The 13,729-nt window shown below is 38.6% G+C and overlaps 1 protein-coding gene across 1 annotated transcript in view; it reads left to right on the plus strand.

The window, feature by feature from the left end:
• Nucleotides 1-13,729, plus strand: part of Prdm5 (PR/SET domain 5) — a 158,358-nt gene that overhangs the window by 55,422 nt on the left and 89,207 nt on the right. Inside the window, exon 3 of the mRNA XM_034511827.2 lies at nucleotides 2,054-2,176. Within this exon, the coding sequence (XP_034367718.1) occupies nucleotides 2,054-2,176 (123 nt within the window). The remainder of the gene's footprint in view (nucleotides 1-2,053; nucleotides 2,177-13,729) is intronic.

Here is a 13,729-nt window from a genome sequence, read left to right on the forward strand (position 1 = left end):
CTCTTTGAGTGATAGGTATACTGTGTGCTTTAGATCAAGAAGAACAATGTGATTGGCCAATGAGGCTTGAAGCAAGGAGGCAGGGCAATTGCAATACAAGTTTGTTATTTAATTGGAGGTATAACTAATTCTCATAGTTCTACACCTAAGTATATGAGAAATACTTGAGGCTTTTACCTTCCTCAGTTTGTCTTTTAGCACTTAAAATATTGAAGATTAAATTTCTTCTCTCTAATGAACATTACAAATCTCATTAGAAACATTGTAAAAGGATGGCTGGAAACTGCGTGGCTTTTGAGAGAACAGCTCTTTGAGAAAAGCAGATAGTGGGGAAGGGCTAACTGATTTTTTTTCCCTGTAAAATGTATGTTGAAATCTTGAAATGTCACCTTTTGCCATGCACTCAACTGCTGACTTTGTATGAGATTTGTGGGTGGAAATCATTGCATGTACCTCCATGTGACTGTAAATGGCTTCCTGGTTTGTGTGTGTGTGTGAGTTTGACAGCTGATCTCAGTGTCCATCATTTTCCTAGTTGTGGTCATTGGACTCTCTTCAACGTTCTCCTGTTCCGTGTGCACATCAGGCTTATTTTCAGAACTCAAAGCTGGTCTGCTGCTTTTGCTTGCTCTTCTCCCTTTGAAGGCTTTCTTTAACTCCTTTACCCCTTTAGAGCACTTGAGTTGAAGCCACTTCAACAAAGAGGCTTTCCTGGCCTTTACCCCATTACTCATTTTGTTCACTTTGTTTACCCTGAAGAGGTGTGAGTTCAAAGCCTTAGTATTCCTCTGTCTTGTTAACTGAAACAATCTTAGTCCTGGGAAGTGTTGAACTCAGCAGCAATACGTGACTGTACCATGAAAATACCTGCCACGTGGATTTGTTGTCCTTGAATTTTTTTTCTTACCTCAAGTTTGTAAAGGTGCATTTCTAGAATTTCCATTTGTATTATGTGGGTTGCATGTTTGGAGTGAAACCATTCATTCTCTCATTTAATTCGTCTCTGCTGGATTAAAATTTGTTTTTATTTTTGGTTTATGGTTGCTATTCTTGCATGTGTATCTGTGTATCACTAGTGTGCAGTGCTTGGAGAGGCCAGAAGGCATGTCAGGCCTTCCAATACTGAGTTACAGATGGTTGCGAGGCACTGTGTGGGTGCTGAGACCCAAACCTGTGTCTTTTGGCTCTGAAGTACTGACCATCCTTCCATGCCTTCTCTGGTGTACTTCAGTGATACATAAACACAAGTGGAGATTGGTGCCTATGTCTTATCAAAGTGGGCAGTGTCAAGTAACCAATAATGGACGAGTTTTGGAGACACTAGATTCCAAGTATCTTGAATTCAAGATTGTTCAGTGAACTGATTCCTTCCTGTGCCCTCCTTTCTTTTGCTTTGCTTTCCTTTCCTTTCTTTGTTACTTCTTTCCCTGTTAAAATATTGATTATGTTTGACCAGCAATGACTTACGGCTAGAGGCTAAATAAAATAAAATAATTTAAAAATATTGTCCCCACAAATTCATGGATAATTTGTTAGAAGACAAAATGGAGTGTATTTCTTTTATCCCCTAGAAAGCACATGTTCCATGAGCTGTCAACTCCCTCTAGTTAGATTGGCCAGTTCTTTCTTCTGAAGATAATTCACCAAGCAGATGGAAGAGAATTGGAAGAAACCATCGGGCTCCACTCCTCTCACTTGGGAGGAAGTGCTGCTTTCTTTGGTAGAGAAATGAGATGGGTTGCATTGTAATTATCTCCTGAATAATTGTGATTGTTACCATGTATTCAAACACACCTGCAAAAAGGACACAAAAAACATGAGGTGTTCCTGTTATTTGAGGACAGTTGTGAGTCATGCAGTTATTTGAAAAATTAAATAGTAGGCTTTTTTAGACATAAGTTTAAGCCATGAGTGCTGTTAATTTAACATTTATTCAGTGCTTATCAACAAAAGGTGCATATTTCAGAAAAATATGTAATATTCTACTCTTGGTAAATTTAGTATAATTAATATGGATTTCTTTGGAAACTGGAGTCTTTTTGTTTTGTTTTAGGTACGTGGGAGCAAGGGAGAAGTTCTGTATATTTTGGATGCTACCAACCCGAGACACTCCAACTGGCTTCGCTTTGTTCACGAGGCACCATCTCAGGAGCGGAAGAACCTGGCTGCCATTCAAGTGAGCCTGTTGGCTTCATATTTGTACAATGCACAGTGAGAGTAATGAATTAATTTATAACTCTACTTCATGTCTTCAATTTATTTCCCTGTGATCAGCTTTACATAACAGTACCTAACTCATAAAAACAAAGAAATCATCTAGTCAGCATATTCAGGAAAAGGCAACTGAACTGTCAGCTAAAACCAGATCTCTGGCTTTATTGAAATTCTTGGGGGAATGAATTACACGGTCTGATACTGTGCTTGGCAGAGCTTGCTTTCAAATACTTCGATTTCCTTCAGTGAATGTTTTTTGATGGCAGTTTGGATTGCTAGTTGCTTTGGATCATCTAACTCTGCTATGGGTTATTCTTTGAGAAAGGCCTCATGGAGACAACTTGCTCATGTGTGTTACCCTACAGTCAGACTGAGGCTTTTGGGGATCATGTGCTTTTGAGATTTCTTTAGATAAACAGATCCAGTGGAATACATTTAAGTATCTGTCTATGCAGACCTATTATAAACATTTGGCTCATGCAATAGTGGACACTGGCAAATTCAAAATCTGCAGGGCTGATGTCTCAATTTGAATTCAAGAACCAAAAGTTCTTGTAGAACCTAGAAGTCTACATTAAACAAACTCAAGAGATGATAATTTTCTTATGCTAAACAATCTAGGGGGTAGCTTTCTGTTCTGTTTGACCTTCAGCTGATTGAATGAGACCCACTCCCATTGTGGTAGTCAATATTCCTTACTCAAGTCCACTGTGTTAAATGTCACTTTCATCCAAGACCATTTTCATAGAAGCACACAGCATATAGTTTAACAAGCTACTTGCCTGGGTAAGCAACCCTATAAAATTGATTGACACAAGTAGAAACCATGTCTCAGGAAATTGATTGACTGTACCCTCATCTACTCCACAAATACCATTTGGTTCCTGTAGAGATTATGACTTGTACTTAGCAGTTGTTCAATGAGAATAAAGGCAAAAGGAAAAGAGGCGGGTCTAGAGTGGTCCTATACATAAAAGATCAATTAGATGTCAAGAAAACAAGGGGACACTACAGGGTGGTGGAAAACTGACTCATTCTGTGTAAAGCTTACCATCCAGACTTCTCATGCAGAAGAAGTCAAGGAGCCATGGCTGATATAAACATGGATGGAAGGGAAGAACAGGGGCCAACTGCCTATACTGTTCTAGATTGCTCATCCAAATGTGACAATTGTTTATAGAACTTATAATGTAGAAATGTATTGACTAGTATACTGATTGCACTTAATTCTAAATAAAATATAGTGAGGAAAGTTCACAGCGTTAAGTTTAACCCAACAAAAAATATATAGTTGTCTGCTATTTAATTTTCTATCTTCTACTAAGTGATTTCTCTGTTAATAGAAGTGTTATAAAAACAATATATCTCTTTGTGTGGGAACACACACCCGACTCTTTTAAAACAGCTAAGAGAATATGGGATCTTTGATAGGAGGGATTGTCAAACCACATTTTGGACTATTCTTTACACAAAGATCTAAACACAATTGAATCTGATTCATCTTTATTCATGTATAAGCATCCATTTATTTTCCAAGTATATTTATGTTTTTTCCATGTTGCTGATCAAAGTAGTCTCATGGCATCATTGCCATGTTCAATTTCTTCCTTTGTAAATGTTACTGTTGGAACTATTTGTGGAATTTATTTTAAGCCCCCTATTTCTCCTTACTGTGCTTTAGACATACATGGTAAAAACATGCATACACAGCCTCCTTTTGTTGGACTATGGGTTTAACATTTTTCCAAAGTTTCTTTACTTGAGAACTGTCTTCTTATTGGTTGATGTTTCTAAGAATCAGTTATTTTCCTTATTTGCTTCAACCTTCAGGTTGTTTGTTCAGAGCTCTGCACTGAGCCTTAGAGCTCAATAATTCTTGTAGAAGATGTCCTATCTGTACTTTGTTTAGTTTCCCTTTAGTTAATGGAAATCCCTTTAGTTGTGGTTGTGATGATCTTGATCTCTTCCCATCCGTATGCTACTCTACTGTGCCTTGTGTTTTGTTATCACATTTGGAACATTGCTCGCCTTGATTTTACTCATCACTTTTCCCAAGGCACAGTTATCACTCTCGCTTGGAACACTCAGTGACAATGTTTCTTCCCCTATGTCAACTATATTTCTTTCCTTGAGAGGGTAGGAGGAGTCTCTGGAAGAAAGCGGTGGCAGTTGTGGTGCCTCAGAGCATAACTGATGATTTCAGAAAGGAATCAATGTAAGAACAGGATTAGAAAGTGAAAAAAGCATTTGTGAAATTTCACTCTTGATTTAATTAGGATCTAAATCTGTTCTGTAGGGCCCTTTCTTAATGGAATGGGTACACATTACCTTGCTTTTGTCACCGTATACATAGGAACCCTATTAGCTCCCTTGAGATAGCATTTTTCTCACTTGAACAGTAGCTGAAGTAACAGATTCCCAAGGCTTCAAAATCACATTAGAGCAAGGGGCAAAGAGCATAATAGTTGGGTCTCCTGACTGAAAACAAAGCCAACCCTCTAATTAGTTAGGATGCTCTCCTGAGAGCTACATTCCAGAGACACTGAGTGGGAAAAACAAGAGCATAATGTTTCCCGCATTACATTATGAATCACTTGCATTCCAAATTGCATCTGAAATTTGGGGTATTCAGGAAATTTTTTATTTGAGCCGTATGCCCCAGGGGTAGAGTCAATGGGAAACATTTGTGGCTATATGGCTTGCTTGGTGGAAAACGTCAATACTTGGTCCAATTTTTTTGGAAAAGGGATTAAGAATTTCAGATCTGTTTTGGCAGATGATTGGAACTCCTTCATGGAGACTCAGTTTTATTTGTAGTTCTGAGATTTATTTGATATTTGTGAATTTGCTTTGGAAATGATGATTAGGAATATGAATTGCTGAAGAAGGATCTAGCAAGCTAATAACCCTTCCCACATGGATCCTTTTCAGAAAGTCAGGTAAGTGTGTGTTTAGACTTTGGAAGCATTTCTAACTTAGACTAGAAAGTTCTAAATATGAAAGATAGTCTGTTAGTGCAGAAGCACTCCTAAGCATCTGAATCATGGTGACACCAGCAGAGTTAACTGTGTGCCACTAAATGAAAACATGTGTATAGTATTTGAAAAAAAAAAAGACAAGTCAGTATTTTCTAGGCTTTGTGTTGTTTTCCTTTTCCGTTTTTTTAAATAGACAAGTATTTAGTTAAAAACTACTCAGTTAAAATAGTGAGTTATCATCCTGATTGGAAAAGAAACTGAATTCTTTGGAATGTCCAAGGTAGCAGTACATCTCATGTACTTTACAACCCATTTCTAGACTGTCTTTCCCCAGGTTTGTTTGCTACATGCTATTGTCTAAGAGTGACTTGGTGTTTATGGAGCCTGGGCACATGAAGGAGGCCTTGGGTTCTCATCCATATCATGAAGAAGGCAGAAGGCTGAGCTGTGAAGCTGTTCTAAATGATGACGTGTTAAACACTAAGCTCAAACAGCAGCACGAGTTCACTCACCTTTGACCTCAGTTCAGAGTCCTACTCCACTGTAGCAGGGACGCTCAGCTCTGCCTTCTGAGCTGTGTGCAGTTGCAGAGTCAGCCTGTTAAGTTGCCTGAGAAGTGTTGGGGGTTGCTGGGACTTAGTGTCAGTTTTATTAGTAATTATCCACATGCAAATCACTTGCATTAAAAATAGTAGTTAACATACAGATCTCTCACAAAAAAAGTCAAGATTCTTCCTGAGAAAGTGGCCCTATTAACCTAGACATTTCTGGCATTTGGCATAACCTTAACTCAAAGATGGGGAAAAAAATTGTCCTTTATATATCATTTACAGACCTTAAATTTTTCATCCTCACAGAACAAAAGGTATTAATAGAAGATAGTGATGAAGAAACGCCTCCCGTAAGACACTCTGAAATAGCTTTCTGTACAAAGAGCATGGCCTGTCACATCATTGATAGCCAATGGAACAAAATTTGGCCTTAGGCAACATGAAGCTCCTTTTACAAGAGCGTGTATGCCTAAGACAGATATCTTATGTCAATAAAAAGAATGTTAAGCACAGGGTTTTATAGACTCTGCAAATAGCCATTCAAAGTGATGAATAAAACATTATTGGTGGAGCTTTTTTTTTGGGGGGGGGAGGGCAAGTTTTAATGAGAAGACCTTTCATGTCTCTGACACCAGAAACCATTACAATAGTTAACACTACCTCCACCGAAGGGCTGCTCTATGTTCCAGCAAGTGTGTCGTCTCTCAGAGCAGTAAAAACATGTTACCAATGTCGTGCCATCAATTCATAGATTCTAGGAGTTATTTTTTAAGAGTATGGATTTTTAATCGTTTTTGAATGGCTTTGGTGTATAGTGCTCCTATGCATTCATCTGTGTCTCTGTTGGCTTCCTGTTTGTAACAAGCTTGCTCTAGAGTTAACAGAATGATACAGTAAGCATGTACCTTTTTTGCATATTATCTGAGAGTAAAATTCATGAGCAGCTTGGTTGAGGAAGCAGGTTTGAGACCCCTGGACTGTGATGAGTTTGCAGTCAGATAGGCAGCCAGAGAAGTCTTTCTTAATTGAAGTCACTGAGGACTTGTGTAGGTCTGGACAGTGTACCTCCAACTGCACTCACATGGCTGGTGGTAGGATGAACATTTACTTTATGAAAGGATGGGGGTAAGATTAATGGTAAAAGCAAATGCATGACTGAATCAGAAAGAAATACAGAATATAGAGCCATTTGATTAAAGAAAAATGGTTGAAAGTAATAGAGAGAACACCACCTTTCTTGTTTGAAGAGGTTGCTCTAGGTTCCTGGATCTGCTCTCTATGCTGGGCCCTGTCCTGAGCACTGGAGGGACTGTGATGATTTAGCTTCTGAATTCTTAGCAGAAAAAAAAAATCTTTAAAACTTTGTTCCTTTTCATGTAAGTCAGTTGTCATTCATATCTGTTTGGATTCTTGTGCAGATTAAAAATATACAGTAGCATCTTGAAGACAGTAGAGGCTTGTTAAGATGGCAGATGCTAGGCAGGAATGGTACGCCAAACTCCACCATGGAATGAACCAGGTAGGTTGGATATCAGCTCTTAGAAGAGGTAGGAGACAGCTGAGGATCACTAGATGATAGCAGAGTAAACTAGAAACAGACCAGGGGAAAAACAACTCAGGGATTAGCACATATGAGGAGTCCCATGTTTCAGTGAGATGGAGTGACCAAAACTATGCTTGAGATACACCGATTCAGAAATTTGACAATGTACTCTAAGAAACAGATATTTAAAGAGAAATAGGGAAGAGGGCAGAAGAAAGGTTTTGGACAGTGACGGGGAAGAGCAGAAAAACATGTTCTTGATACTTAACCAGACCTGAGATACCATTAAGAAAAAGCCTGCTAAGTAGGTGACTTGGTGGCACTAGAATGTCTGTGATTGACACTTTTAGCTGGTCAGCACAAGTGCCAAAGAACTATAACTATATACCAAAACATGGTCAGCAGAAATCTGAGTACGTCTAGAGTGTGTGGAAGATATTGAATTAGACCTATGTTAGACTCAGTGAGGTATAAATTGCAAGGAAGCAGATGTGGGTCCCAAACCTCACAGCCAGCTTTGGGAAGGGCTGTCCAGGGCCAAGGCCAGCACTTATGACTAACTGAGCTTGTGAAGAACTTCCCAGAGGTTTAGCAGGCATCTGTGACATAACCTATGAATGGCTGCCAGCTCATGCAAACATCATTTGTGGCCCAAATCGCCACAGACCTCCTAGAGTGTAGAACAACACGCATTCACATTCAGATGACTGAGACTGAGTACAGAAATGGCAGCATTTATGAACTGATTTGTGAAAAACCATTCACAGACAGGATTAGACTCTGTGACCCAACCTCTATATTTCAAAGGAAACCTTAAGGATCTGACAGCCATGTAGGAGCCTAGGAAAGAATGACAAGCGAGTTGAGATTGGGACCAGCAAGAAGGTATTTGTGTCCTATTCTCAGGAGCCTGGTATGTACCTAACATGACTCTATAACAGAAAAAATGACACTACACCCTAGTGTAACCTGGTTGGTTTTGAATACTGCAGATATATCTACTAAAAGAAAAAGTATAATTAAAAACATCTAGCATAGCTGTGCTGCTCCTTGTGCTAAAACAAAAGAAACATGAAAAATCAAGGAAACATGATTTTTCCTAAATCACTGATTTCATGGTAATTATGTTCCAAGCAAATGAGATAGATATAGTCCTAACAAAATAGTTCACAGGAACAATTATAAATATATTCAAAGAAATCAAAAGACAAACGTGTAAGGGCTTCTAATGATGTATTTTAATCTCTGAAAGACAACAGTCAATACAGAGTGCTATACCCAGCAAGACTATCTCATACTTGAAGAAAAGTAAAAAACAAGTTAAAGGAATTCATTACATCTCAGCCAGCTCTCCAGAAAATGCCTAGAGGAGTCCATCTGACTAAACAGAAACAACCATGTCCACGAGGATGCAGGGAAGAATAAATGTTATGAGAACACTAAGTAAACTGGAATAGGAAAGCACCAGACACTGAAGAAAATCACCAAACAGCAAGACTTAAAATACGCCTTGCAATTAAAAACTCTGGATTTAAGATCCACAATTCTTTAATAAAACACAGAAGCTAAGAGATTGGAATAAAAACCAGGATCCATCTCTTCATTGCCTTCAAGAAATGCCTGCATTGAAGACAAACTTTAGGGTGAGAGGAGAATAAAAGTTATAGCAAGCACATAGAGAAAACCCAGCAAACACTGAAGTTCTACTACCTGACAAAATAGACTTCAAGTGTAGCAAGCACATGGAGTGAGAAACCAGCAAACAGTGATGTTCTACTACTTGACAAAATAGACTTCAAACCAGCTCAGTCAGAAGAGAGAAGGTGGTCACTTCATTTTGAAAATACCATCTCCAAAAGGTAGAACCGTTAAATCCAATGCTCTACAGATCACCAGCTATTGCAATCTGAAATAATTCAGATCTGTGATGAAGACAGTGAAGTTTAGGTTTGCTGTGAAGGAGTATGGATTGTAAATCATATTTAATGATGTAGTAATGAATATTTGTATTTAAGAACCTGTGAACATGTTATTAGGTATAGAAAAATACTGTTCTTACTACGGTGTAACACTTAAGAGCTGTGGTAAGAATGAAAGAGGAAGTTTACAAATTCTTAGCTGTTATAAAGTGTAACACAAGAGGCATTTATTATAGATGCATTGAAACCAAATAAGTACACTTCCCAGAGAGGAAATTAAGCTAACAGTCCTATGCATGTTCATGTAAGTGTGTGTGTATACCGACACTAGCATCCAGGCTCTATAATTAGCTTGCTTGCTATTTGCTGCTGGGTAACATTGATTTTGTGTGAACATAAAGAAGGAAATGGCTTTGTTGTATTTTTCAAAATTAGAGGTACAGCTATTATTAATTTTAACTAAGGTAGTAAGCAGATGTAAATGAAGTAAGTGGAATGAATTTACTAGCTGAATACTAGAATTAGGTGTATATCCCGGACGGCTCTGCCGCTCCGGTCTGCGGGTCAGAGTCTAGCAAGAGAGAGAGTGGGAGTAAAGGGGAAGAAACATGAAGAATGGAAACAAGATAGAGGTTCTGATAAGTCTCAAGTCTCCTTTATTGTCTCACTTCAAGTCTCTCTTATTGTTTCTCCTATTGTCTCTCTCCTTGAAGGGAAGTCCAGGGTATTTATAGTCTTTTGCCATGTGCCTCGTAGGCTGGTGGATACCACGTGCCTTGCAGATGTGGATATCACGTGTGCCTTACGGGCCTGTATGGCGTGGATAGCACGTGCACCACATGCCTTGCAGGCGTGGATACCACGTGCGCCTTGCAGCTGGGGGCACTAAACAGCAAAGCAAGATATGTGGGGTAAACAAGATATTTATCAGAGTGTGCTCAGCTGTTGTAGGCTGTTGAAAAACAAGTCTCTTGTCAGGGTATATGGGTCTCGAGATGGCTGCAAAGCTGATAGCCACTTTCTGCTACAAGTCGGCTCCCAACAGGTGTACTTACTTTTTGTTAATGGTTATTGTGTTTTCTAGGGAAGTTTCTATTCAATGCAAACGAAAACTACTACTCTAGTACATGTGTCTCTTCTCATAAAGTGATCGTAACAGGAAGGCCTGCATTTCATCAGGGAATTACAAAATGTTCAAAAGAAGCCTTGTGATTTATCTTACTCAGTGTATGTTCTGGGGACTCTGTCTGCATTCTACTGATTCACGAGGCAGAGGGATGAGAGTGGTTGGCTTTCGAACCCTAATTGGCTCACATTGAGTATTTCTGTTATCCACTGAAATCTGACATGATTTACAAAGACAGCTTGAGACCAGAGATTTGTGTAAAGAAGCTTCTATTTAGTTGTGGGCTTGGATGTAAAGGTTTGTGTTTGTGACATCAGGATTATGTGGACTGCAGGGAAAGGGCATTGTAAGATTTGAGCATGGACTTTTGTTTCACTGGGTGCTTTGTAGTTGATGTTCACAAATGTCTAGAAAGGCGTTATGTCTGTCATTTGGTTGATTTATGTCACAACCCTGTGTGCTGTCTTATGTTTAATTAATTGGGCATTTGTCTGATTGACATGCCTATAATTTCTTCAACTAGCTTAACGTGATAACATTATTTAGCATTCTGGCTTGCACAAAGATGATAGCATTGTATTCTGACTTCTTTCCCTGTGGTTCACTAAGGTCCTTGAGATGGGTCTTCATGCATCTCTCTGTTTCCATTTGATGACAAGAACAGAAAGTAGGGTAGTCCGGTGGGTTATCCCAGTTCTTCCCCAGCTGTGCTTTGAGAGCTTCCCCAACTCCATTGCATTGTCATTTCCATATTTTGGAATATAATACACATTTATAGATCTTGCTTTTAAAAGCCAATATAGATAGGTATGTGCTTGATAATACACATAATATACATGCAAAGACTAATGTCATGCATATGATGCTGACACAGAATCATCCTTTGAAACACTTTGAACTTTGTTAAAGAATAAAATTTGTGCTTTTAAAAATTGATTTAGTTTACTGTCATTAAATGAGTTCCCATGATAATGCTTTATTTCCAGAAAGTCATTTGGTAATCAAAGCAGACAAGCACAAAAATGTGATTGTTCGTAAATTCTAGTACTTCAAGTTTTTGTCAAAATGTATCACATTATCAGATTTTGCATCAGGGCATTCAAAGATCTAATATATTTCTTTAGTGTTATTGTTTCAGACAAATGAACAAAAGTCCTGTAGTCGATTTGCAAACAAACCTAAAGCTACATTAAATGATGTTCACATGCCAGAACAGTTAGAGCACTGTTGCCCCGCTAATCTTCAGATCTTTTTATGTGCAATATTGAAAGGTGTCCATTTTTCCATATGTATGACTTACAGGAAAACCATAGCTGAGAGGCTGTTTGAGATTGAAGTTACCTATTTGGGAATTTGCTCATTAAGATGACATTGCTATAGAAAACTATTAAGTTGTCTGTTTTAATGTTTGAAAGCACACTACAGTTTAAACATGGCCTAAGATGCATATCTCTATTTTGTGAATGTTAAGAAAGGGGGTACAAATAACACTCATATATCTTGAACTCATGATATCCCACGTCACATTACAGTGCAAACATTAACTGTTGCTCTTCCTTTCCCCGCTTAGAGAATGGTACTCTCTGCTTTTTGAAAGAGCTCTGCCTCTAGGTCTAAGTGAAGCTTGTTGATGCCCTTGTCTCCTGGCCTGTTTGCCAGCCCTTCTTCTGCTATGTCCACATCCTTCTCTCCAGTGTGCGGTTCTCTCCACGCTTTATGGCACAGTGTACGCTGTAGTTGGTGGCATTCCTAGGTCACAGTACACTGTGTCATAAAGCCAGGGGATACTTTCTACCACCTTTGGCTGGATTTCTCAACAACCTCCATCACCATTCCACCTCTGTCTTGAGACACTCTGTTCTTTATAGCATCACAAAAGCTAGGCCACAGCCTACTGTCAGCCAGCTATTGCATATTATTATTTAGAATTTGTTAAAAACAGTAAATTGAGTCGCCATCCATTTTTTTGTATCTCCTTCTATTTTCCTGAATGGCATTACTGATTTTTGTTGTCTTATTAGTTCAAAACAAAGATGGGTATGGTAAGTGGTATGTAAAACATGCCCTTAGTTCTAAGTGTTTCAACCCTTGATCCCAGCTGGAGTCAGGTCCTAACTGTGGCTTAGGTGAAGGAAGTAGGCAAGTGGAGACCTTCCTTAAAAGCATCTTAGCCTATTCCTACTTCCTGTGTTCTCTGTCTTTTGATGGCAGAGGCGATATGAATAGCTGCCCCACTATTCTGCCTCTGTACCTTTCTGCCATGTTTGGCTGTGCCACCTCGAATTAGAAGCCCAATAAACTCTTCATATGTTATTCTTATCAGAAATTTGACCACAGCAATGAAAAATTAATTCAAGAACTAATTCAGGAACAGAGGAGGCAGAGGAAGGAGAAACCTGTATTTCGGTAACTCCAAGGAAAAGTAATTGTTGCTTCCTGTTATTTTTGTTATTAGAGGTTGGATTATGTTTGTGTGGTTATCTTCTTTTGGGTTTGTTGGAAGAGGATTACTTTCTTGCTGTTTTTTTAGGGTGTAGTTTTCCTCTTTGTGTTGGAGTTTTCCATCTATTATCTTTTGTAGGGCTGGATTTGTGGAAAGATATTGTGTAAATTTGGTTTTGTCATGGAATACCTTTGTTTCTCCATTTGTGGTGATTGAGAGTTTTGCTGGGTATAGTAGCCTGGGATGACTTTGTGTTCTCCTAGGGTCTGTATGATATCTATCAGGATCTTCTGGCTTTTACAGTCTCTGGTGAGAAATCTGATGTAATTCTGATAGGTCTGCCTTTATAAGTTACTTGACATTTTTCCTTTACAGCTTTTAATATTCTTTCTTTGTTTTGTGCATTTGGTGTTTTGATGAGTATGTGACAGGAGGAATTTCCTTTTGGGTCTAGTCTATTTGGAGTTCTGTAGGCTTCTTGTATGTTCATGGGCATCTCATTCTTTAGAATAGGGAAGTTTCCTTTTATAATTTTGTTGAAGATATTACTGGCCGTTTAAGTTGGGAATCTTCACACTCATCTATACCTATTATGCTTAGGTTTGGTCTTCTCATGTGTCCTGGATTTCCTGGATGTTTTGTGTTAAGAACTTTTTGCATTTTGCATTTTGCATTTTCTTTAACAGTTGTGTCAATGTTTTCCATGGTATCTTCTGCACCTGAGATTCTCTCTTCTATCTCTTGTATTCTGTTGGTGATACTTGCATCCATGACTCTCTTTCCTAGGTTTTCTATCTCCAGGGTAGCCTCTCTTTGTGATTTCTTTATTGTTTCTACTTCCATTTTTAGATCCTGGATGGTTTTCTTCAATTCCTTTACCTGTTGTGATTTTTTTTTTTGTTGTTGTTGTTTTTTGTAATTCTTTAAGGGATTATTGTTTCCTCTTTAAGGGCTG

This window comes from Arvicanthis niloticus, chromosome 9 (genome assembly GCF_011762505.2).
Source record: "Arvicanthis niloticus isolate mArvNil1 chromosome 9, mArvNil1.pat.X, whole genome shotgun sequence".
Taxonomy (NCBI): Eukaryota; Metazoa; Chordata; class Mammalia; order Rodentia; family Muridae; genus Arvicanthis; species Arvicanthis niloticus.